This window comes from Dreissena polymorpha, chromosome 11 (genome assembly GCF_020536995.1).
Source record: "Dreissena polymorpha isolate Duluth1 chromosome 11, UMN_Dpol_1.0, whole genome shotgun sequence".
NCBI lineage: Eukaryota > Metazoa > Mollusca > Bivalvia > Myida > Dreissenidae > Dreissena > Dreissena polymorpha.
In genome coordinates, this window is record NC_068365.1 from 51,806,232 (window position 1) to 51,834,230 (window position 27,999).

Here is a 27,999-nt window from a genome sequence, read left to right on the forward strand (position 1 = left end):
ATAAGAAAAGTGTTAAGACTGAGGTTGAAAACTACAGACCGGTTTCGATCTTAAGTATCATCTCAAAGATCCTTGAAAGAGTAATTTATGACCAAGTTGAAGGTAACTTGAATGACAAAAAGCTTCTGTATAGCTATCAATCAGGATTTAGGCGTGGCTACTCTACAGACACCTGCCTTACCCATTTATCTGATTATATTCGTTTTAAGATGGATGAAGGTAAGATGGTTGGTATGATATTGTTAGACCTACAGAAGGCCTTCGATACCGTCAATCATAGTATTTTAATCATGAAACTTGAGGCTATTGGTCTCCATAGTGACGCAGTCAGGTGGTTTACCTCCTATCTCTCCGATCGCAATCAGGTTGTTGACGTATCGGGTACTATGTCCTCCGAGGCCTCCGTTTCATGTGGTGTTCCTCAGGGCTCCATTTTAGGTCCCCTTTTATTTTTAATTTATGTGAATGATATGGCCGCTGTGGTAAGAAATAAAATTTTACTTTATGCTGATGATACTGGCATCCTGGTAGCTGGTAAACACATTTCAGAAATTGAATCCATTCTTTCTAACGATCTTGAACTTATAATGGAGTGGTTAGTGGACAATAAACTTTCCCTACATCGTGGTAAAACAGAATCTATATTGTTTGGCTCAAAGCCCAAACTAAGGTCAAATCCTCAGTTAAATGTCTCTTGCAATGATGTGTCAATTACTCCATCAAGTTATGTTAAGTACCTAGGTGCTATATTGGACCAGTTCCTGTCTGGTAAAACCATTGCTAGGTCAATTATTACAAAGGCAAACTCAAGATTAAAGTTCCTATACAGAAATAGTAAGTTCTTAACATTGCACACCAGAAAACTCCTTGTCATGTCTCTTATACAGTGCCACTTTGACTATGCCTTCTCTTTTTGGTACCCTGGTCTTATTCAGTCACTTAAAAATAGGCTTCAAACTACACAAAACAAGATGATTAGGTTTGTTCTGAATATGGATAACAGATCACATGTTGGTCAAGAACAGTTTTCACATTTAGGTTGGCTGCCTGTTTCAAAACGAGTAGAACAGATCATACTTTGTCATGTACATACGATTAAAAATGGCCTTGCACCAGAGTATATGGGTGAGAATTTTAAGCCAGTGTCTGGCGTACATAATCGTTGTACTAGGTCTAATTTGGTAGCTCATCCAGAATCTGATCATTTTGCTGAAAATTTTACATTTGAAGACTCTGGTCGTTTTTCCAAACCAAGAGTATGAAGTTTTGGTTCTAAAACATTTACATATAATGGTATCTGTTTATGGAACAATCTTCCTCAAAACATCAGGGATGTACCTAAACCTAACAATTTCAAGGGTGCCATCAAGAAACAATTTTTAGAGTCTTTATAGCTTTTAAAAGTATAATTTTTATTATGAATTTTATGTTCTGTTAAAATACTGTGATACATTTTTAAGTCTTATGATCAATAAGATGCAAGGATCTCATAATTATTCTTAAACTTATAGTATGCTACAAAGTGTGTTTATTAACTACATATGCAGTGTGTAACTTTCTTATGCAACTTATGTGATAATAATGAACATGTGATTATATTTGTTCATTCTTAATCAGTAATATACTTTATTAAACAGTACATATTGTTATACATATACATTATTAAATATCTAATACATGACTGTTTCATGGTTACTGCCACCAATATCAAGGACCACAATGGAAATAAGTAAAAATCATTTTTCTCTTTTTTGTCTTATCCTTGGTATTGTGTGTGCATTCCATGGTTTGCTATGTATATTGCTGTGATAATATATTTATATTGTCTGCATTATGTATTAACTATGTAATGTTCATATGTTTACCAAATAAAATCAATCAATCAATCAGTTCTCAATAAGTGAATTTCAGAAATTGTAGTTAAGTGTTATTTAGCATTGTGTGTCTCATTATATTTTATCATCTAAGTACTTGATTTTAAACTTGCTGTCAAAACGATTAATACGCTGAGGACACCAAATAAATCTTAGAAAAATTTAGAACCTAATAACAATAAAACGGTTTTGGTAGAGAGTGATCATATGCAAAGTCCACAACCTGCAAGACATAGCGAATGTTTGGTACATATGGTATGTTTATTATTCAAGTTCGTGACTGATTTATATTTTAAATTTATATTAGAACTTGAAGAGATGTAAATGTTATGCTTGCTTGAAATTAATATATCGCATTGATTTAATGTTACATTGTATTACAAGCAAATATAATTTAATATGTTAAGTTTCATACTATGACAACAATTCAAACTTCACATGTCTTTTTCCACCGTACGACAAACTAGCAAGATGGAACATACAGATATATATTCGTCAATCAAAATAATCAACGTCTCAATAAAGTGAGTGTTGCAATGCTGATATTTGTTTAATCTTGCATAAAATATTTTAAGGATTTATTAATTTAAAACGTGAATTGCTTCATTGAACATCTATTTAAAGTAGACTTAACCAAACATGAATCTTTGTTTTATACTAATGACTTAAACAAATAATGTAAACCTTAGTTAAGACATTATTATACAGATAGAAAAAATACGTTGAAATATACTACTTGATGAATATATGAAAAAGACATGGCATGATACGTTCGAAGCTTGCAAATCTGAGCATTCACTTCTACTCGCATAAATATATTTATAATCATAATTATAATTTGTAACATGCTTTCATGTATCTTGCAAATCCAAGGCTTTAGCAAGCGCTTGGTGATTAATTGAATTTTAATCTCCGTTTGACGTGTTATGTAATTGTATTCAAACCGTGAGGTAACTTCATTTGTGTTTTAATAGCCATTTGTATACGCATGCGTATGCATATACAGTTTGCATACACATACATAAAATCCGCGTAGGAATAAAAAATAATCAAATATTTTTTTATAAAATATAAACATAAATGCCTCTTTAAACATAAGTTGATGTCATGATTTAGCCTACGGATCAACTTTTCAGCATGGTGTTCTTCATCTTTAAAAAATACCAACCAATCATGCACCGCCAATAAGCACACAGGTTTTTGAATTAAAAATTAAATTGTTTTTAAATTTCTAAGACTTAAAATACAGTTTGGGCTTAAAATATATATGAAAGTGGTATACTTTTCATCTTATATTGTTCATAAAAAATACAAACGGGTTGCATTTTAGATAGTGAAACGTAACCCTGTATTGTATGACAAATTAAAACCCTACTTTTGAGCAAACAGCGTATACAGTTGTGAAGTTATTCACCGTTTAAAGAAATTATTTTAGGTATGTATTTTATTTTTATTTACTTTTTATTTTACTTTTATTACCATTCATACATTACTATGTGTATTGTTATGGTACATGTTATTTTTTTATTACCGGTATATAGTATAGCTCTTTTAACGATCCATTCAACTCTATTGATATATAACTGGTAAACCGTTAATAACATAATACATACACAGACACGCATTTCACACACACATACACACAAATGATATGATATGATAGGAAAAGAAGTTTGGACATTCAACAACAACAACAACAACAACATGTATTTAAGCAAAATATCTTTCAATAAAGCTTCTAGCCAACATTAGTAAATATAGTTTAGACTTAGATGATTATTATTATTTGACAACGGAAAAAGCAAACTATGTATCGTATTGAAATTGATTTATGGTCTCAATTTCATAAATGTCAGTGTGTTTTTGCTAAATGATTGGATATAAAAACATTTACGTGGGCAGGATTCTAACATATAATAAAACGCTAATAGGTTTTAATCAACAATTAAAACAAAAGAACTAGGTAGTGTAATAAAGTTCCCATAGAAAAATACATGCGTGAAACAATTAATATACATTTTTGGACTTTCAGCAAATATATAATAAACATACCCTTAATAAATCATACAAAAAATCATATGAACATGTTGTTATATATTAAAGCAAACACGACAATATGCAATATGATTTTGGTCGAGATATAGTGAACAATTGCCCATATAAGTAGTTATTTTCTTCACATTTTGACACAAGCTAATAGGATTATTGACAAGCGACGTTTATATCCATTATATGGATACAGTGCGTGTACTAATGCCCATGAGCGGTTAATCAATTACGAAACTTAGCGCCCTAACTAATGCCCGATCGGTCATTGTCGGCTCGAGACTACTTTAATGTACCCCGGGTACACTTAAGTATACTGAAATGTACCCCGGTTACGGAAAATAGACTAAGTCGTACCCGGCCAGTTTAGAGTGTACCAGAGTTTTATTCCCGTCCAAAATCCGAAGTCGTAAAACGCGCTACGGAATACGAAACAAAATTCTCCTTGAACAAATAGGGCATCAGCATTCTTTTTTTAGTTCGAGTTTCGGTAATATAGAGGACATGAATATTAACATAATTAATTTGAAAAAAAAAGCCGACAACGACCAATTAAGCATGAGAATTCCCGGGTACGTTTCAGTATATTTTCCGTACCCGGGGTACATGGAAGCATACTTAAGAGTACATTTAAGTAGGGCCCGATCCGACAATGACCAATCGTGCTTAACTAATACCTTGTACCAGTCAAATAGTTTTAAGGCTAGTGTAATCAATTATATTGAAAATAAAGTAAGCGTTAAACCTGTAGGCTTGAAGCAGTGAACTATCTATAATACAGCTATCCGTCCCAACAAATGATTGTTTAACTTTTGCATTTACCTGAAACAGACACGCACTTGAATTTTGATATTCCAATTACATAGAAGGGAAGTAATATGTTAGAAGCGTTGGATATGCCACTCGTACTTACGCACCTTAGCGTAATAGTGCGAAATTATGGTTTAGCATAGTGCACATTATGATAGGTGTATGTTCAGTGTGTACACATTTACGACTGCATCATTATTATTTTATTCAATTCACCCTAGCCAAATAAGATTTTATATAATTATCAAAATCGTACGGGGTCGTTAAATTATTACACACATTTTTGTCAGTTTACATTTATAAACTGTTGTCAATATTAAAGGGGCCTTTTCACGCTTTGTCCGAATTAAAAAAAGTTGTTTCGGATTCGCAAATTTTCGTTTTAGTTATAATATTTGTTAGGAAACAGTAATAAAATAGCCATTATATGCATCTTTTGACGATTTAAGTACCGGAAAATTATAAAGCGTTTTAACGCGAAACGATTGAATAATTTGGAGAGTTCTATTGTTGTTATATTTTGTGAAACTACGAGGATTGCTTATATAAAGTAAAAACTACATCAATCATTGAATGGCCGAGTGGTCTAAGTGGTACACATTTACTCCAGGACTCCAGGGGTCAGTGGTTCGAGCCCTGTTGAGGGTTACCTTTTTAATTTTGTTTTTTAAATTTTATTTTTGATTTTTACTGGAGCTTTTAAGATCCAGTGTTTACATTTATCAATATAAAGCATTTAATGACAAACTTCAATACATGCCAAAATCTGTGAAAAGGCCCTTTTAAAACAGGCTTAGACAATTTCAACGAATACATTTCTCAACAAGGATGGCATATCAAGTCCATTTGTGATCCAGCATACTATTACTGATCGCATGTAACGGCTTGGAATGGGAATTTTTGCAACAGCAACACTGGTAATGAGTTATAGTGTGTATTGATGTAAAATTATAAGTTTATCGTTGCGAAATATGACTGATATATGCAATCACGTCGACGAAAATACAATAAAACAATTTGCATGAGCATATAGAGATGCAAAAGTCGGTTGAGCAAAACAAACATTTAGTTTCAATTAAATAATGTAACATATGTAATTGGCGGAATGCTTAAGAAACAATGCCTTTATGAAACCCGTATAAAAACAAATACAAATATGTTAGCCTCGAAATGAGATAGCGGGGTTTAATGCAACTGTGTAAAGTGTTGTCCCCGGTAAGTCTTAGGACGACATTTTCCGTCTTACCTGGATTTTCGCTAAGAAAATACTTCCTTTAAACTTAAAAATCATAAATGCAGAAAGTATCATCCCTGTTTAGCCTGTGCGGTGCGCACTGCACAATCCAATATGGGTGCACTTAACGCACGTGCATTAAGCCCCTTTTTCGTAAAAAACGGCACATAGTATTCGGTCTGTTCGTAATTAAGAAGTTGTCTCCCATTCGGGAAGGTATCACGAGTATCCCGGGTAAAAAGCGGTTCGTCTAAAATGCGTATATGACTCATATCCGCGGATAAGACCGAAAAGTGCGGATATGGACGAATATAAGCAATATCGACACTTTTTCTGCAATGTTCATTTCAATTCTGGATTTTCGTAATTCCGTGTAAACAGAGTTGTCGTTCGTGCGGGAAGGTATACCCACTTCCGGTGTCAATATAAACAATGGGGAAAGACTACTGCTCTATCTTTGAGTGCCATAATTTCAGCGGCAGAGTGGGTAATTTTCAAAGAAAGTGGTTTTACATAAAATGCCGAAGGACCCATGTACAAGAAAAGCTTGGGTAATGGCAGTAAGCCGGAAGAATTGGTTCCCAACGTTGTACATGTTCGGACCACTTTGCAGGCGGCATCGGACCTAACTCTGTCAATCGTAAAAAAGTTCCGACTGAGAATTTACCTTAGCGCAGAGTTCTTCCAAAACATGAGAGAAAGGAGCGTACCATATTACAGCCCATTCCAGAAAATATTTCAGTCACCTCTGCCCTACATTTGCATTCGTAAGTAATAGATATGTAGCATGTTTTGTAATCACTGGTTGTCCACATGCAAAAAGGGTAAATACAAGTATCCTTCTGCCTATAGTTTCACCCATTCCTATAAATTCAGCCAACCCCATATTTTTGAAATTATGACATATTTCGATAAAACTTTTGGTATTTATCTTAATTTTGAAAAATATATTACAAATGTGTTATTGTTTGGTTCAAAATGCGGTGTGTAGAAATACCGAAATACCCGTAATAACCAAATCCCCCAAAATTCCCATTACTTTTAATTATTTATCAAAATACTGCGGATATTAAGATAAAACATTGCAAAATACACTGAATTCACTGATGAAACATTGTTTTTTTCCAAGTTTGGTAGTGAAAAACTAAAATTTAAACATTATTATTGGGATAACGAGAATGAATTCATAGTGCAAAGCACGGTCAAGTACCGAATTCCCCACAATAAAGACCTGCAAGTGTCAAAAAATCATCTAGGAGCTTTTTTAAAGTTTTAGATTTTTCGTTAATATTTCAACAGTTCATATTCAATATCCCGAAAAGTTAAAATACGAAGCCTATATTTTAAAGATCAATATTACAGCTGTTACATTCACTTATAAAACAAAATATTAACGAAAAATCTAAAATTTTAGCGGGACATGCATTGCTTTTCAATAACAGCGCAAATTTAATGATTATAATCATTCTTGAAACATTTAAATGTAGCACTACGATATCCTTTGTTCATTTGAATAAATAAAATGACGTGCATATTTGTACGTACTAATAAACTATAATATATAGAGGACATTTGTTGGATTCGGTGGATTATCGATTTTAAAGTGATATTATGTTGCAAAAATGATAATGTCTATTAAATTGTTATATTTTGAGACAATTCTAACATATTTAACACATATTGTGTATTTTTTTATTGAACATTGCAGAAAAAGTGTCGATATTGCTTGTATTCGTCCATATCCGCACTTTTCGGTCAATCCGCGGATAGGAGTCATATTCGCATTTTAGACGGACCGCTTTTTACCCGGGATAATCGTGAAACCTTCCCGAATGGGAGACAACTTCTTAATTACGAAAACCCAGAATTGTATGTTTGTGTGTCATATTATCAAGTTCGGTACCTAGGTTCTTGCATAATCTAATCATAACACATGACCAGTGACCAGATGAACACTATTATATGCGTGTATTATTCCACGTTGTAAATACATGTAGTAAAGAAGATCAGCCATTCGTTCAATCAACAACAATAGGAATGAACGCATGAATAAGTGAATTAATCAATGAACAAAATAGCGAGCAAACGACACCATAAAACAATAAACCAATCATCAATTACATAAATAGGTTATCATTCAAGAAATCAATCGATCAATTGTTTAGCCATTCATTTATGCTTTTGTTGCTTTTGCTTTTACTGAAAAACCAGGTTTGACTACCTCGTTCGATAGCTGTTAAACTAGTTTTACGTAACTCTTTTAAAAAGTTTTTTCAATCGGTTTTACCAGGCTATTTTAGAACACAATCTTAACTTTATAACTGGCTGGGTTTCCAGATATCGGCGTTACGATAAAGCGTCCAATGAAACACTGAAGACACACAAAACCCGACCTTGGGTTTCCATTTTGTACTTTTGGGTGGAATTTTAATGACAAATTGTCTGAAAATATGTCGTTTCGCGAACGTTCCGATGTGGAGGATATAAAAGGCTGTGATTCGCGCGACGTAGAAAGCAGAGCTTATACGAGCTGTAAGGTAACAGTAGCACAACTTTATTATTATATTTAAGATAACTGTATCATCTAAAAAGTAAACACACGTTTGGATAAAGGTTGGATAAACAAGTAAGTAATACACGTATATTATATTTTTAAAGTGTTGTTTGTGATTCAAATATGAACTTATTGTATTTATTCAGTGCCTTTATTTATTTTATCCGTTTCTATTGAAGACCACAATATGTACTGATAAAATTATTTAATAAATAAATAAATAAATAAATAATAAATAAATACTATATTTATAATAATAAACGATTTATATAAATATTATTTCTTTGAAGGTAAAAAGCGAGAAACAAACATGGGTCGAGATAACTTGTCTATTGTGAGTTTAAACTCGGCAAGACGAGGATTTGAGTCTCTCAAAGAAACACATAGGACGCCTTATCTCGAGAGAATTCTTCAGGTAAGGCTGGAAGATTGAAACAATGAAAATAAATTATATTCGTCCTCAATAGTTTGGAAGCACATATACTTATTTAATCAGATAAACTGAGTGTTTCTGATAATAAATAATAGTCATCATTTCATGGGGTTGAACGGTGTTAGAGAAGGACATTATAATTTTCAGCTCTTAAGAATATGCTTCGTGAAATATTTGATTGTTTGTTAAGTTTTAGAAGTTCATGTGTCTATCAAGGCGAAAGGATATGGTCGAGTTGTTAAAGATAACGTAAGAAATGCAGTACTTATCTATAGCACTGTAGCGCCAATTATATCGTCAATTCGCATGACGCTATTCCCAATTTAGAGCAATAAGGGGAGTACGGGACGTTTTAAAAACGTAATAAAGTCTTTCTGGGATTTTGTTTAAATGTTAATTTACACAGACGTTGTACACTATAATGCACTTAAAGATAGAAAATAGTTTTGTGTCAACAGTATTTAAACATATAAACATACATAACTTAGATCATATCTTATATACTAGACTTTTTATAAAGATCATTATTTGAATTAGTATAAAAAAGAATCCATACCATATCCATGATGATAAGCTGAGATAAGAGCACGTTATCTGGAACATTTCGTCATATAATGTTTTCATACCTTTGATTTATTATATGATTAGCCTATTCCTCAAATATTACTCTTCTACACGCATTATTCTTTCGTTCGTTTATCTTGAATAACACTTTTTGTTTCAACAGCTATCAGTAGTGACCTTAACATTTTGTGTTTCAGAGCTCCACCCCAGACATTTGCTTCCTTCCAGGCGACGACAAAGCTATCGGTCCTAATGCTGTTGTCGGTTACCAACAGTTCCCTGCGCCATCCGGTGACGGCACTGTACTGCTATACAACTACAAACGTATGACGCTGAGACAACCCGAGGTGGACATGTATAATGTCATTCAGCCGCTTAAAGGGCTGGATCCTTTGAAATTGGTATGTCCAATAGTCGAGGTCTATGCTCCCGGAGAGAATCGAGTGGTGCGGGAGTTCTCTATGATTTCATGGAAGTATACGTTATTTAAGAACTGCAGAGAAGAACCGACTTCTCTAGCAGAAAGCATAATACTTTTTGCACAGCGACTGGCGCAGATGACGAAGAGGCCCTTGCTTATTGGAGGTGAGATGCCTTTCGATCACGGAACCTTGCAGAATATCGTCAAAAAGATCTCCCATGACAATCAGGAACAATTTATTATGGACATCAGTCCCGAAATGAAAGAGGACGGCTACTTAACAAGTAACATTAAGTCCTCGCAATTGAGCCAGCGCCATTTGTTTATAATGAAAGTGTACCGCTGCAGCACAAGTTTTACCAAACCGCAAGAGATCGTCCAGACGTGGAACGCTGGACCTCCAAACGCCGACTGCTTCATTGCATCGAAGGCGCTTGAACTGACTGAGGCACAGTTGCTTGATGTTGAGCCAGTGATTGGAAGAAAGGTGGAGATGATAAATATTGCCAACACAGATTGTCAGTCAAATACAGAGACTGAAGTGAAGCAACCAACGCATCGCACAAGCTGCTCAACAGCACAACATGTGTATCGCCCTACATCCACAACAATGACGGTTCAAGCCCGCCCACCAAAGCATAGCAACGGTTAGTGATGAATAACCTTTGAACTGGTCGAGTTCAACATGTTACAGTTTGGAATGTCATATCATCAGAAGTCATAGCTTCAAAGAACATGCACTACATGAGGAAACGGTGAAGATCAACATCATGTCGAGTGGTGCGGGTCATTAAGAGTATCAATTTGAGCGATCAGCTGATCTGGGTGGCAGTTTCCTAGCAAAATCGTATGCTCGTGTGTCAACTGAGTGATATATTATTATGTTTTTTAATCAATGCTTTTTTGGTTACAATATCAAGGTCATTTGTATGTTATGAAAACTGATATCAATAAAAGTGTAGAAGATTTACATATAATAATTTATTGACATCACCTGATAAATATTTAAGAACATATATGTTTGAAATTTTTATGGTTTGAATAATGGGAATGCACTTAAGTGTATCTTTCGTGGACGAGAAAATATTGTAAAACTAGGGTGTAATATTCCAAAGGTTAACCGAGAGCATAAACCAGGCTTGCAATAGTTTAGCGATACTCTTAATATTGCTATTGAGTTGATCAAATAGTAAGGGGATCAGGCATTCATGCCTGTAATATTTGTTCATATAGATCGAGTAATGTCGGCGTGTTCGATAAATCATTTTCATTTTTGTAAACGAATAGAATGTAATTAAGGTTTGTAAGTCGTGAATTTTCTTTAGCTATCACATTACATGGATAAGAGGTATTGTCAACACCAAGTTTTACTCGTATGTAAATAACTTGATAACATTTTTACTGTTACATACTTGCTAGCTAATTTATATAAGATTGTTATATTGGAAAAAAATATATCAGAAAACAGGTGTTTTCTTTCGTGTATGTTAATTGATATATACAACTAGAAACGATAGTTGACATTATTTACATAATGTATGATTAATTTAAAATTCACGTCCAAATTTTTTTATTACATATCAAATGGGTATCACGTGGGCAGGTGATAGACATCTACAACGCTTGCATACGATAGCTACCTATACATTGATACTCTGCAATCGGAAGATTTATTGATACGCAAATGTGCAGAAACATACATTCACAAGCCATTTGGAACCGAGGGAACCTTAATATTCCAAGGAGGTGAGGATACGAACAGATGTTGGCGCAAATCAAGATATATATTATATTAAGATAATACTTGAACAATATGCAACTTTTTCAATTTTTATATTTCGTTATCGTAATTTTGTTTAAAAAAACAAACCTTATCGCAATCTCTGAACTGTCAAAGGATATTTATTAATGCATCTCCTAACAGATGTGTTCACGTCCTATACATTCACATTCAACACGAACAAGTAACGTAGAATTACGTCAATAGAGAGTCATTTTAAATTGCAGTGCAATATTGATCTATGTTGCATCAATTATTTAATAATTTATAACGTATACTGTAAGGGTAGATATTTTTGCATAATAAATTATCAATAACGCAAGCAAGTATCGTTGATGGGTTGGTATAGTAAGTAAGATATAGTTATATGTTAAACGACGTTGTCATTATACCTATTGTCTGTGTAGGTCAGCTGATAAATACGTGCTAAAGCTTATGGTAAGCTATTGAGGTATCATGGTGTCCGTCGGGTGTCCGTGATCGGTCCGAATGTGCGTGCTTCTGTTTGTTCTTGCGCCATGGTCACTGTGCGTCCGTTGTTAACTTTTTCTATAAAAGACATCATCACCTGGCAGAATTTGACAAAACTTTACAGGAATGATATATTTGTGGTTATCACCTATCAAGATTGCTCAAATTATTCCTGGTCATTGATTCGTTAGTTTACTAGTGCAGAAAAAGTGCTTCAAAGATGAAATGTTTAAAATAATTATCTTCTGAATTTAAATAGCATTTATATAGGTAAAATATTTGTCATTTAACCTTTTGATCCTTTACCAAGTTTTCATAAGTAACTACACCACATTTGACACTAGTTTTACATGGCCTTATAAGACGGAGACCTGTACCCATCTTATTATCTGAATCCATGAGGTCTTATGCTTCCATAGTTGGTTTATAGCATCATCGTTATATCCTTTACACAGTTCGCTCTTGGGGTCAAGAGTAACAACTCCACAGGGGTAACACAGTCGAAAGAAATGCACGAAGGTAATCACCTTTCCAATTGTATATGTCTGAAACCCCAAAGTCAATGACTTTCATATTTGGTATGTAACATTAACTATTCATCCTTTTCAAAGTCTGCTCGAATTATTCACAATGCTTATTAAGTGGTTTCGCCCTAATAAGTCACCTATTTGACGTTGACTTGTATCTATACCTGTATGGTATCATCTAAAGTTCCCGTATTTTTTAATCATGCTCAATGAATCAACGGTAAAAATGGCCAACATTGACATAGAACTTAACTTAAAAAACGCATCTGTATTAAAAAATGCCTAGAGTTTTTATATTCACTTTATGACATCAGATTGTGGTATTTTTACGTGTTCGATCATTTTTTAAGGGAAATTTCTAATGTTCAACAGAATTATATTCAATTATTTAGGTTGATTAAACAATGAATACAATAGGGAACAAGCCATAGTGTCATATTCGCATATAGATTGCTAATTAAATAACGGAGCCGTTGGTTGGCCATACATATTGATGTATATGTTTAGAACATGAGACGTACATATTGCATACAAACAGGGCAAGATAATCAGTGCAAGGTTACAAATGCTTTAACTGTATCGTATTTTCCAAGCTAAAATAGTATAAGCGTTATTGATTGTCCGTCGGTAACTATATAAAGTTTAACTCAATTTTAAACGAGTCAATCCTCAAAGCTGGATATTAATAAAGTATTTTAAAAAAACACTCACCAGGCTTTTTGGTTGATGCTCGATAAAAAATAAAGGGTCTATATTCTTTAAAGTTAACGATGATTGTATTCGCATTGAGTATTCATTTTAAAGTGTCAATATGCAGATTCTCACCTTCTATTGTTAATCATTGGTCACATTTGCAAGTTCTTCTGAACATAACACGGGGGGAAAAAACACTTACTTGGTAACTTATTTAAATTGTTCTTACTTCTTTGAGCTACATGAATGTTAGATTTCGAAGAGAATAAATACCAATAATCAATACGTTTTTTATCAGATCTCAAGAGCCATGTGGGCTAATAGGTTAGTTTCTTGGTATAACGTGCCAAACTTAACAGGGCTCCTGATACGGAAAAATGTGAATCGTGCTGCAATGTTTTATACATAAATTTACTGGATTTTACACATTGATATTCTTTAAATGTATTAAATAAACATCGCACACTGAGGAATTTGATTTAAAAATACCAAAAGTTAGATATAAAATCAAAGCAACTAGATAGCCAACTTTCTCTTTAAACGATGGCAAAGCTTTGGATACTTATTAACACTTTACAAAACATTAAGAAACATACAGAATACAAATTGTTTAAAGAGTAAGTGATCATTTTCAAAAGCTCTAAACGTGAAAGCAATTGCTATTTTTGGTAGGTGTTCAATGAATATCATTTTGCTTGTTGACCGATTACAATTTTTAATTAATGTTCGAATATTAAGAGAAGTAACTGTTCAACTTGCTGTACATCTATTGATTACATTGGACTATTGTTCAATATAATTGTACATTTTAAGTTGTACACCATGATCCAGTGTTTTCAAGAAAAATTTGAGTGGCCAGTTATATGGCCGGCAACTATGCAGTAAAACGAAAGCATTTGTGACATTTACTTGAGATATTTGGGAAAAGTAGCCGGCATCTAGAGTAAATGTAACCAGCGAAATCGCCGGCTGCCGGTATTTACAGAGAACACGGCATGATCACAACTGATACTGCATTTGTAGCTAGAAAACAAAATATTGACAGCAACCAGTATGCACGTACTTATTGAATTAACATTACGATTAATTTTTTCGGCGTAAGCTGTATTAAGCCAGCTTTTCACCCTGACTTGACCTTTGTAAGTGTCCAATAATATTCAAATAAAATTTCCCGCGGCTAGGTACGAATGAATACACTTCATTTATTCCATTGGCTGATTTGAGTATAACACCAGAACATTGGAAACATATCCGCGTCTTTGTAACACTGTTTTACTGCATGAAACAATTTTATCTCTGATGAAAAGGCTCAATAGATAGAACAGTTTTACAATCAATTTTCGACATAAATACAGTTTGTGCGTTCACCTTTTATTTTCAGAGAATTACCAGCGCAAAAGCGTTTATACTAAAGACTATATTCTCATATTAAGTACTTACTTGCATTGCATTTCAACCCGCGAGGTTTCGGGTCAATTCGCGGCCAGTGTGTGAAAGTCAGAGTTTATATACAGTTCATCACCGGAGTTCGCAGAAGGGGTTGCGATCTTTTCATTGAAGGAAAAAATTGGAATCTATGCTATTTTTGTCTGATGGAGTAAATAGTTCGTTTAGTCGCTTTGTCGATATATCAATATTTTAGGCACAGCTGTTGCCTTGGTCGTGTACAGTTGGCGTAAACAAGCCGTCGTTTCAGCAGAAAATTGTTACCTAACTTTAATGCATCGCATTCCAATCCGCAAGATATCAAGGTCAGTTTGCGGTCAGTTGCAGAAATCTTTATATAAACGCCGTCTCGTAAACTTTGTGCACTTGAAGTCTGTTTTGAACAGAGAGATACTAAATAAAGATATTCGGCGATATTATTGTGGTATGTCAATCATCGATTTTTAAAATGTTTTCAACATTTGCATGATAAGGACCAATTTTGATAAAATTAATTAGAAATATTTATCCATTTAGACCAGTTTATTAAGCATGAGCACAATAATTCACTATACTATAATTATGCAATTAAATAAGATTCGAGTATTGCCTGCTGACCTATATGCACTCGTTTATTTTTCATGTTTCTTGTGTTTTTCTATTCTGTAAATATAGATATCTGAGTAATAATATCACATAAAGCAAAATAAGCCACGAAATCTGGCGCAACACCCCGTAATTGATTTGCTTGTGATGTAGCTAAGAACTGCGCAGAAAAAAGGCATCCGCTACTTTTTATCTCATAGAGATAACTTTTGATCGTTCATAAACATCGACCACAATCAACGCCGTATATCTTTTTTAAAGATATTTCTTGTTTAATTTACAAACTGAAATCAAGTACATAACATTTAATAATTTCGTGTTCCAGCGTAGTACAAATTTGCTATAATCAACGGATTTGCTTTTAATCGTAAATTATCTCATCAAATACTTTGTATATCGAGTGTTACAATACTGATATGAAAACCCGCATAACAAATTAAAATGAATGTTCAATATCCTCCGGTCTTTGTTTAAAACACAAGATCCTTCATTGAACATCCATATTAATCAGAATTGTACAGACAAATTTTATACGGATGTGTAAGCGCTAAAACATTATATACACACATACATACAAACATGAAATAATATGATACAAACAAACGTTTCAACTTGCGACAAATATAATCCCTGAATCAACTAAACACAAATCAATTGACCATGGTGTTATAAATTAAGGAAACAACACACTATACAATAAGATAATTGTATTTGTCTACACAAACATTTAAAATGACCAACATAAGAATCTCATTTTTAGCCTGGGGCGAAGCCCCTAGGCCATAGTACTGATACCGATTTCTGAGACAAGCATATTATTTAATCAAAATTGTTAAGCATTGGCTACGACATAGTTTTTATTGTTTACATATTCATGCGAGAATAAGTTCCTCACTGTACGGTCTCTAACTACCGTTTCGCGGAGTTTGTCAAAACAAGAGCAACTTGTTTGCCATAAATAATAGTTTTACTTTGAACTTTTATACATGTAAAAAAATATTATTGAATCAAAATTGTTAAGCATTGGCTACGACATAGTTTTTGTTGTTTACATATTCATGCGAGAATAAGTTGCTCACTTGACGGTCTCTAACTACCGTTTCGCGGACTTTGTCAAAACAATAACAACTTTTTTGCGCCCTTGTTTGCCATTAACTTTGAACTATAATCTAAACCAATAAAAATAAGTCAGTGGAACTTGGATTTTCCGTATTTTCTCTTGATTTTTACATGGTTTAAATTAACCTCAGCTTTAATAACAATGAATACAGTAGGGCACAGTCGACAGTGACAATTTTCGGATAAACTTCCTGGTTTTTGTCAAAGGTAAATTAAAATAAGTTTTTCATTTGTTTTTCTCATTAAAAAAAATCAAAGTTGGTCTCAAAGGATGGAATTACATGTTTAATGAATCTATTACACCAATCATGATGTTTGTATGAGCTGTTTTGGCGGTCATAACGACGATTTTAGACGCTGTTTATGTGTCTGTTTGCCTAGGTAGTTGTCAAAATCTTAAACACTTCTCAATTTATCATTTGTTGTTGAACTTTTCTATAATGACAATATTAACATTTCGTTGAACAATTTACGGGCATATATTCCCTTAGACGTATTCTACTTTTATTTTATGTACTTAAAATTATTGTATTACATTTAACTGACTGTGAACTGAGAAAGGTTGTATTAAAAACTAATATAAAATTTATGTTGCAAATCTTTGTGCAATCTCACAATGACAGGTTAGCGATGACAATTCCATGCGAAATGATAGCATTAATGCATATGTCAGGAATGTGTTTAATTACAATGTATATTTGATTATTTTTATTGGTACATATTTAAATGTTTCTATTTTTGTCAAACTTTATAGTTTTGGATGTCAATATTAATGGTTGTGTTCATGATCAAGTTTAACATGAAAGCAATGATGATCTAAGATTCATAACAACAAATAAAGAAAGTAGAAAGAAAAAATATCTTTCTCATAAAGCACGACCAACTACACAAATATGTGGTAATGTTAAGCGTTTGAAACTTTATATTTTCAATGAATTGTCAGACATGACCAAGAGGTTGCAGCTTAAGAAAACTGATTAAATGTTCTCAGTACTATCGGAATATCGTTAAGATTGTATTGAGATTCAATACTTCAGCAGACCTTTGTTTTCATTGTCATATATTATTTTTAACTATAACACAATCATACATAAATATTTTGCTTTATTTTATTTATTCAGGGGCACAACCTACTACCTGGTAGTTTCAATGATGAACTATCACGATATAGGGCTAAAAGATTGATGTGTCAAATCCAAGATCTGTGTTGGGAGAATAAGGCGCGACCCATTGCAGATAATATTTTTTAAGGATGTCTTTTTAAATTATTTCACCATTTGTAATGGGATAAAGTCGAGAGCTCGCTCATTCGTGAGAGTGTTTTATAGATATTATGTTGTTTTTTTAACAAATAAGTAATTTTCAGTAAAGTGCAATCGCGCGTTAGTAATATGAAGTCCCAACACTGATCCGACATTTTTCTAACCGTTCCAACGCGTCATTGCACATTACTGAAAAAATACTGATTTGTTAAAAAAAATCATGATACCTATAGAAAACTCTCACGAATCAGCCGGCCCTCGACTTTATCCTATTTAAATTAGTGAAATATTTCAAAAGTAATCAGTGAAAATGTTAACTGGGGTGCGCTTTATTCTCCCAACACAGATGGTTTACCTTTATGGTGTTAAGTATGGATACTATTTTTTAATATTAAACATTGACAATATACTATTCACTATGCATATCTTGAGGGTTCAGATTGTATAATGTACCAAGCAATAATCTTTTTTTCGTCTTGATTATATAATTTTAATAATATTTCTTGTGTTATTTTTACATAGAGTAAGTTAAACAAGCAGGCAAAACTAAAACATGACATGGTTTTCAATTTCAATAAATTGTTGACACGCCTATGGTATCTACACTAGGCTGATTGGCACCATAAAACCGATTTACAAAAACAAAGGATCAAACACTGAACCTTGTAATTACCGCCCCATAACAATTCTAAGCTGCCTAGGAAAATTATTCACCTCTGTTATTAACCAAAGAATTATTTCATTCTTGATTGAAAATAAATTACTCAACGCAAACCAGGCAGGATTTCGTGCGGGATATTCAACAAATGATCACATACTTGCATTATACATATTTATTCAAAAATTAAGATCCGAAAAGCGGAAACTATTTTGTTCATTTGTTGATTTCTCTGCTGCTCTTTGGAGAGCAGGCTTGTGGTATAATATTTTCAAACAAGGAATAAGAGGAAAAGTATTTGAAGTTATAAGAAATATGTATGCAAATATAAAATAATGCGTCTCATCAAATGGCAATACATCACCTATGTTCTACAGCTCGTGTGTTCGCTGTAGGTGAAAATTTATCCCCCATACTGTTCTTTATTTATTGATGTTGCATATCTAAATGATTACTTTGTTGTTGTTGTTGTTGTTTTGTCTTTATTTTGTGATGCTATTTACCTTTTTCTTTTTTCTCTAACCATTACGAAACATTGCTGATTAATAACTGACGTTAATGCAATTTTATTAACCTTTATGCATAATGTCGTCGTTGTCTTTGATTCTTAACTTTATCCCCTTTTTGTAACCACAAAGTCTTGTAGTATTTTCACCAGGCTATAGCTTATTTGGGACGTCTAGTTTTGTCCAGATTTTTTTTGGTATACTACCTTCACATTCGTTAACTGTAAAATGATATCCTTCTATAATCGTTTTTAACATCTGAGTAGCTGATTAAACACCAAAGATCAACTTCCCCACAACACCATTTCTTATAGTTTTTCTCTGACGGATTTCCCAATGTTTCATGACACTGTAATTACGCAATATATGCATATGCTCACCTGTTGTCACGATACATGTATGTTCATTGTATTATGTGACCTGTGAAACATAATAAAGATTTGTTCTGTTCTGTTCTCTACTGGTGATATGTATTTTTTATGAGTTTGTTTAAGGTTTCTATATTATATATATATATATAATCAGTCATTTTTATTTTAATTATTGCAGATCTTTACAAGTGAATTTGGCAAATCCTGATGCAACCTGAGCTTACCAAGTTTACTGACAGTTTGGACGATATGTTGTGTTGTGATTGACATTTTTTAACAGATAAGATTTTTTAATCCAGACTTAACAGGTGATTTTTCTTCAAAGAATAAATACAATACTTTTTTATTGATGTGCATGAATTTGAGTACAAAATATCAACAATGTGTTTCTTGTGTTGTTTTTCCAATCAGATTGAATCTATAGTGAGTTAATTAGTGACGTGTGCCATTAAATATGTAGTGCTTAATGCTTTAACTTTGTTTTAGTTGAAAATCATGTTTTTGAATCTCTACGTATGAAATGCACTAGTAAATTTGGTTTGACACTTATGCGAAGATTAATAATATATTAACTTCAAATACATTGTTGATCACAAACAGCATGTATATGCAATCCACAAATTACTGTTTCCATAGCAACTGTTAACTTAATGTATTTTGTCTACTTAATTTTATCAATCATGGAACAAAATTGAATTGCTAAATAAACAAAATAATGTCTGGCAGTACAGACACACAACACAAATTGTATCATGAGGAGTTATTCGTTTTAGTTTTAAGTTCATAGCTGTACAAAATGTTCAATTTCTGAATACACACCTTTTTCCAGAAAATGTCTATATATTTATGTATATAATAAACATGTTAATGATGTTCCATATCTGTCCAGAACATATTTTGTTGATTTTCTGTGCTTTTTTTGGATTAAATTCTTTAAAATAGTAATAAATATGAAAAAGAACATTTTTTGTTCCCATGGCAACCATGAGTATTTACGGATTAATATTAGTACAATTAATTTCATACTTTGAAATTAATTATGTTCATCCAGATACGCGATCAATGGAGATATTATCAACACAAACTGATCAGCATAACATGTACCGATACTGGTTGAATAAGGACGTCATTTCATCCAAAACGGGCATTCAGCATTTATGACACACAAAAAGTGACAGACCCAGATGGGTCATAATCTCGTTCCCAGCCACATATCTTCACCGCCTATGTAGGATGGCCATGACTTAATGATCGACTATCCATTGTGACTTTTTGAAAAATGCAGCAGCAGCCTTGATTTTTATAAACCTGTTTATAATAATGCATACACATACTAAATCAATAAAAAAAACTTCCGACAAAACGTCTTCTTAAAAAAAGATATATAAAAATATTGACATCTATATACATAGTCGAACTATCTTTTTTTAAGAACTAAACTTCTTCCCAAGCACACTAAATCTAGCCCCAGGCCTTCAGCGCCCACGGCGCTTGATTTTGACATTTTGTCATACGCCCATAAGTTAGTTGAGAGGAGACGACTGTAGACACAATGTATAAACCGTTATGCCCTTGTGCAGTTAATCAATAACGAAGATAAGTACACTTATAAATAACTTACATGAGTAAAAAAAATCTTAAGGCGTGCAGGCATTGATAAAGCAATGCTGAATATGCAGCTCAACCATGGTATTATCGATACGATAAAATTATAGTTTATTTTTTGCATCTACACTTAACAAAGTGGTAAATAAATTTCACAAGTTAAACTCTACAGAAGGGACGTAATATGTTTGAGGCGTTCGACAAGCAGCTCGCATTTACGCACCTTAACCTATTTAACTCACTAAATAGTGCAAAAATATGTGTTAGCATACAACACAATAGTTCAGGTTTATGTGCAGTTTATACAAATACGATCGAGTCATTAGTATTTTATATACACCTCACCAGTAAACTGATAAATGACATTAATATATCAAAGTATCAAATCAGATCGTTTGATGATGTCACCCGTATCAATCATCATCATTTGATACACGGTGGTCATTACACAAAAATAATTATTAAACTTCTTCAAAATGATCGCATAACAAGTCCACTTGTAACCTATAATGCTGATAATGATAGTTTATGGCGGGTTGGTATGTAAATTAGTACAACAACAGCAAAAGTAATGAGAAGTCGTTTTTATTGTTTTATTGTTTATTTTATTGTATCAATGCGAAAGATGACTGACTTGTAATCATAGCTACGTACAACAAAACAATATGTGCATGTAAATATATTCATGTACACGTCGGATTATAGAAAAGCACAAATTGAGTCTCAATTTAGTATTAATAAATTTTGCTTTGACAACAGTATCGGCATGAAAACCGTGTTTATAAACAAACATTTTTGTCTCGTGTATCATAACTCAGGTTCGGCATCTAGGATTTACCTAATCTTTTTATAACAGAACAGACAGAACAGAACATAAATTCATTACGACTTGCACATAGCACATCGTCATTCTTAATCATGTAATTATACAAATATCACTAGGTCATTCGAAGAGAAATTGATCATACAGTTAAGGGCCGTCCATAAGGTATGTCACGGTTTTTTTTTACCATTTTTAACCCCCCTCACTCCCCCCTGTCACAAACAGTCATAAAATCTTGGACTCCCCCCCCCCCCCCCGAAGTACGTCACAAACTCACACTTTCGAACATATTTGTTTTAATTAATACAATCTACGAAATACATGCCAGTAGTTTGAAAAAAACTAATCTCATTTTCACAAAATGTTTATGTGACAAGGTCGCTATTTTTAATGATAACAAATATCAACAGGTGCTTGGAAGAGAAAGTGAGCATAGAGGTATAAATAGTGTATATACAAACTAGCGTAATACATGCCAGAAGTTTGGAAAAACAGATCTCATTTTCACAAAATGTGTATGTTTCAGGGTGGCTATCGTAATTATACTACTATATGGAAATATACTATAATGAACAATTGATTATCTTGCGCATACAATGTGGATTATTATGCATATAATCATAGAAATTAATTAAACAATCAGAAACGTTTTTGTACATCTTGTATGTTTAAAAAAAAATTACCAAGCCGTCATTCAGTCAATCAGTATAGTAATCCGTGAAATCATTGATATATATACTGATAAAGAATATGATTGATTGAATGACGGCTTGGTTACTGGCCATGTGTTATAGTAATTATGTTAGGTGACCACTATTATATGTATTATTATATACCCGTTTCAAACTCATGTGGTTATGATGATCAGTCAACCGTTATATGATTGAACGAATGAATACATGAATTGAAATAATGAGCAAATGAAATCATGAAAAATAAACAAAGCAACAAATATATGAATAGGTTTACCACAGTGCCTGAAGAAATCAAGTTATATAAATGCATGTGTTCATTGCTTTTGCTATTACTAAAATCGATGTTGGACATCATTGTTGGATCGCTGTAAAACGATGTGCACATATGTTGGTTTCCCAATCGGTTTTACCAGGCTAATTTAAAAAACAATTTTAACCGTTTAAACTTGTTGGGTTTCCAGATACCTGCAAAATGGAAAACACAACAGCGACCAATGAAACACTGCAAACATATAAACCTGACCAGGGGTTTACACTTTGTACTTTTTGTTGGAGTTTTAGTGATGTAATTTTCCAAAAATATGTCGATTCTTCGCGAACATTCCATTTGGAAGGTATAAAAGGCAGTGATTCATCCGACTTTCCACTCACTTCGAAATAAGCGCTCATTCGAATAGAAATATAACACTATCATAAGTTTTTGTATTGTGATATAAAACGAACAGTACTATCTACAAAGTGAATATACGTTTGGATTAAGGTTGGATAGACAAGTACGTATTAAACGCATATAATATTTAAAAGTTGTTCGTTATGATTACAATAAATACTTGGTGTTTGTATTAAGTAATCGTTTTATTGTATTCATTTTTTATTGAAGACTTGAATAAATATTGAGAAAAATAAATGAAATTGTAAATAAATGAATACATAAATACCAACTGTATAACAATAAACGATTTATATTAAAATACTTTCTTTGCAGGTAAAACACGAGAAACAAACATGGGTCGAGACAACTTGTCCATTGTGAGTTTAAACTCAGCACGACGTGGATTTGAATCTCTCAATGGAAGACAGAGGACGCCTTATCTCGAACGAATTCTTCAGGTAATCCTTAAAGGCTGAAACAATAAAAAGAAATGAAATTCGTCCTCGATAGTTTCGAAGCGCATATAATTATTTAGACACATAATCTGAGTGTGCCCGATAATAAATACACATGTAGTGTTCATCATTTCAAGGAGTTTAACGGTGCTATAGACAGACATTATATTTTGTTTAGCTCTTAAGAATATGTTTTGTAAATGATTTGATTGTTAGTTAAGTTTTAGAAGTTCATGTAGGTACTAATGCGAAAGGATATAGTCGAGTTTTTAATGAATACCACTATGGTAACGTAAGCAATATAGTATTTGTCTATTGATACAGGGGGTAATAAGCACTTGAATAAGTATAAAATACAAACCATATCTATAATGACAAGCTGAGACAAGAGTATGTTAGCAGGAACATTTCATCATATGAGGTTTTCAAACCTTTGATTTATTCTGTAATTATCCAATTCTTCAATTAAAACTTTTGTATTTGCATTAATATTTCATAGGTCTATCTTGAATGACACATATTATTTTACAAAAGATGTCCATATTGACATTAACGTTCTGTGTTTCAGAGCTCCACCCCAGACATTTGCTTCCTTCCAGGCGACGACAAAGCTATCGGTCTTCATGCAGTTGTCGGTTACCAACAGTTCCTGGTGCCATCAGCTGACGGCACTGTACTACTATACAACCACAAGCGCATGTCAATGAGACAACCCGAGGTGAACGTGAACGCGATTGGGCCGCTGCCAGGGCTAGACCTCTGCCAGATGGTCTGCCCAGGCGTTGAGGTGTACGCCCCCGAAGATAATCGTGTGGTGCGGGAGTTCTCAATGATTTCATGGAAGTATACACTTTTTACGGACTGTAAACTGCCCGAAAAGACCACACTGGCAGAAAGCATAATAATATTTGCCCAGAGACTTGCATGGATGTCACAGAAGCCGTTGCTGATTGGAGGTGAGATGCCTATCGACCATGGGACATTGCAAAATATCGTCAGAAAGATTTGTAATGATAATCAGGAGCTGTTTCTCGCGGACATTAGTCCCGAAATGAAAGAGATCGGCTACTTACCAAGTAACATAAAGTCCTCACTACGTAATCTCCGTCATCTGTTTATGATGAATGTTTTCCGCTGCAATACCAGTTTCACTAAACCGCAAAAGATTGTCCAGACGTGGAACGCTGGACCTCCAAACGCCGACTGCTTTATCGCATCTAAGGCGCTTGACTTGACTGAAGCACAGTTGCTTGATGTTGATGATGTAATTGGGAGAAAGATAAAAATTGCCAACACAGAATGTCAGTCAAAGACAGAGACCGACGTGAAACAACCAACTCATCGGCCAAGTTGCACAACAGCACAACACGAGTACCGTCCTACATCAACAACCATGACGGTTCCAGCCCGCCCACCAAAGCATAGCGGCGGTTAATGGTGAAGAAGCTGTCGAGTGGTCGAGTTCAACATGTCTCAGTTTGGAAAGACATATCATTAGTAATATCATTACAGGTATGTGGGTATTGAATAATACCAATTTAAATGGTCAGCTGATTGGGTCGGAGTTTGATAGCAACATCGAATGCTGTTGTGAATTGTGCCATACATATATAAAATGTAGATTTTTTTATTTCAATAAAAAATGTTTTGGCTAACAATAACAACGTCTTTTTATTATTTGAACATTTGTATCATTTAAAACTAAAACGATTTTTATTGCAATTGATATACATCAAGTGATAAATATTTACCTAAATGTTGCTTTAAAAAACGCAAGAGTTTGAATAATGCGACTGCGAGTTAGTGTTAAATTCACTGATGTTATCTGCAAAACGCTATTAGTTCGTGTATTTTGTAAAATAATAAAGCTTTTTGGTATTATTCCATTTGGAAACCGAGAGCATTAACAAGGCTCGCAATAGTTAGATCGGTAGAATGAGTAATGAAGGCGTGTGCGAGAAATCATTTACATTTTTGTAAACGAATAGAATGTCATTTATATTATTACATGAATGATCGGTATTGTCAATACCAGTTTGTACTTGTATGAAGCTTGATATTAGTGGAGCGATTAAATAATGTTGAGCTGATTTATATATGATTGTTAAATTTGAAATACAAAATAAAATTGGAAAACATAATGAACATTTATCCACATTAACGTTTCTTGAAAAGTGTTAGGGTTTTAATAATACGACTGCACATACGTGTTTCATTCATTTAGTTGTAGTCATCTGTATAACGGTATTATGTTGTGGACGTTGACAATATTGTAAAGCTTTTAGGTACTGTTCTACCGAGAAACCGAGAGCAGCATTAACCAGGCTTGCGAAACTTTCAACGGTACTCGTAATATTGCTATTGACAATGAGCTGATACAATAGTTAGGAAATCAGGCATTCATGCATAAAATATTTGTTCATAGCGAATGAGTTATGAAGGCTTGTACGATAAATCATTTACATTTTTTGTAAATGAATGGGCTAAGCATGACATGTACGTCGGGTAGTAGTTTGTTTATTTATTTATTTATTTTCATTAGCTATCAAATTACATGGATAAGAGATACCGTCAATGCCAGGTCGTACTCTTATGAACTTGATAAACCAGATAACAGTATTACTATATATAATGATAAGATTGTTGTTTATTTATGTATTATTGTTATATGGTAAATTAAACTATATGATAAGAGAACATTGTTTTGCTTATGTATAAATGTAAATTCCTATACATTTTTATTTATGTATGATTGTTATATTGTAAATAAACCTATATGATTAGACAACATGTTTTTCTTATGTGTCAATGTATATACATATAAAATCGATAGTTGACATATTAATTTAAGTATATATTGTTTATTTAAGAAGCCATCAGAGAACAATCAAATACCTATCAAATTGAGATCATGCGGACAGAGATCTACAGAGATCTACAGAGATTAAAGTAAATGTATATATAAATAACTTGCTTGACCAGATATGTTGAACAGGATTAAATGTAAATGCCTGATGGCAGTATCGTTGTATCCATACATTCTATGCTCATATAGTGTGTTAACATAATTGAAAGTATGTTACGAGATTCTTTTTATGGATGTTAACTAAAACCAACTAGAGTACCTATGTAATTGCGTGCTTCAAACCATGTATCTTTGACCTTTCCCCAATTGACCTCAAAATCGACATGCGTATTCCTCGCGTCCCACGTAGCCATACTATCTTCTTTCATGCTTGTCAAAGCATGTTTGTTTATTTATCCGACTGTTGAATGAAACACAAAAACAATCAACATCTATTTAACAACTTTATAAATATTTATACTAAATGATGGCGCTCAGTTATAAACACGCATGGAATGTCGATCATGTTAGTACAATAAAGCCTCAGTTGGTATACATGCGCATAACATAACGTACGTTTGTGTATCCAGTTGTTTATTTAAGTATATAATACAAATATGGTTTCGGGAAAAGCATTCACAGTGAATGTTAGCTGGTAGCAGTCGGTTAGAAAGCGAATATAAACCATTTTTTTGCGAAAGCTGTTAGTAATGTGTCGTTATCTTATACATATCACAGTTGGATCAATCGGTATACAAAAACAGACAACATTCATCCATATAATCAACGTCAGCATACATGGCGCTGAAATCGTTCTTACTCAAAGTGGGATTTTCGTAAACGAGATCATATTTAGGTTTAAGTGAACATTATTATTAGGACAATATAATTGCCCGCTTAATTATGCAAACTATCAATCCATTGTGTAACATAGGAGAAAGCGTTCAAAATAGACATGACATGTTCTGTACTTTACCTTGACATAGAATCAATAATAGATATGTTTCCCTTTGAGATAAAGAGATATATATATATATATATATATATATATATATATATATATATATATATATATATATATATATATATATATATATTTATTTGTTGTTTGTAAACTATGTGTACTTGTAAATGATATCCCTTTAATGGAATAAAGAGAACAATGAAATTCACAAAAGCTCTATCAGGAGAGTAATTTTCGTTCTCGTCAACTACTTTTATAACACGTTCATGATGAACTCGTGGTTTTATTAAGAGATATTTGTTGCACGATTGTTTGTTGGGTCTTCAATATTAATCACACATATCGTTTTCAAAAGCGTTAAATCCTATTCATAGCATTTGTTGATTATGTACGTTAAGCATAGGATCCCACATAACGAAAATAAATATGAACGAATATTGCGTAATTATTTATGCACGAGATATCTAAGGTTTTCATGTGTGCTTTCCGTAGGGCTTCACATGTCGTTTATAAATAGAAATCTTCTAGAAATATCCAAATGTGGACAAGTTTAATTTGAATATCATACATTGTACATGAACGAAAAATAAGTTCGACACACGAGCC

General features: G+C 33.1%; 3 protein-coding genes across 5 annotated transcripts in view; 2 read left to right on the plus strand and 1 right to left on the minus strand.

The window, feature by feature from the left end:
- LOC127850264 (uncharacterized) overlaps positions 1-27,999 on the minus strand; it is a 209,730-nt gene that overhangs the window by 164,771 nt on the left and 16,960 nt on the right. The gene's annotated exons all lie outside the window — the stretch shown is intronic.
- Positions 8,360-11,401, plus strand: LOC127850261 (uncharacterized). 2 transcript variants are annotated; one of them, XM_052383152.1, is made up of 3 exons: positions 8,360-8,501; positions 8,809-8,933; positions 9,713-11,401. In XM_052383152.1, the coding sequence occupies exons 2-3, from the start codon at positions 8,829-8,831 to the stop codon at positions 10,586-10,588; spliced, it is 981 nt and encodes a 326-aa protein (XP_052239112.1). In that variant the 5' UTR covers positions 8,360-8,501; positions 8,809-8,828; the 3' UTR covers positions 10,589-11,401. The 2 variants fall into 2 exon arrangements, with proteins under 2 accessions (XP_052239112.1, XP_052239111.1); XM_052383151.1 differs by having other exon boundaries at positions 8,450-8,590.
- LOC127850263 (uncharacterized) lies at positions 22,969-26,372 on the plus strand. Its single transcript, XM_052383153.1, has 3 exons — positions 22,969-23,250; positions 23,463-23,587; positions 24,153-26,372. Exons 2-3 carry the CDS (start codon positions 23,483-23,485, stop codon positions 25,017-25,019), a joined length of 972 nt encoding a protein of 323 aa, XP_052239113.1. The 5' UTR covers positions 22,969-23,250; positions 23,463-23,482; the 3' UTR covers positions 25,020-26,372.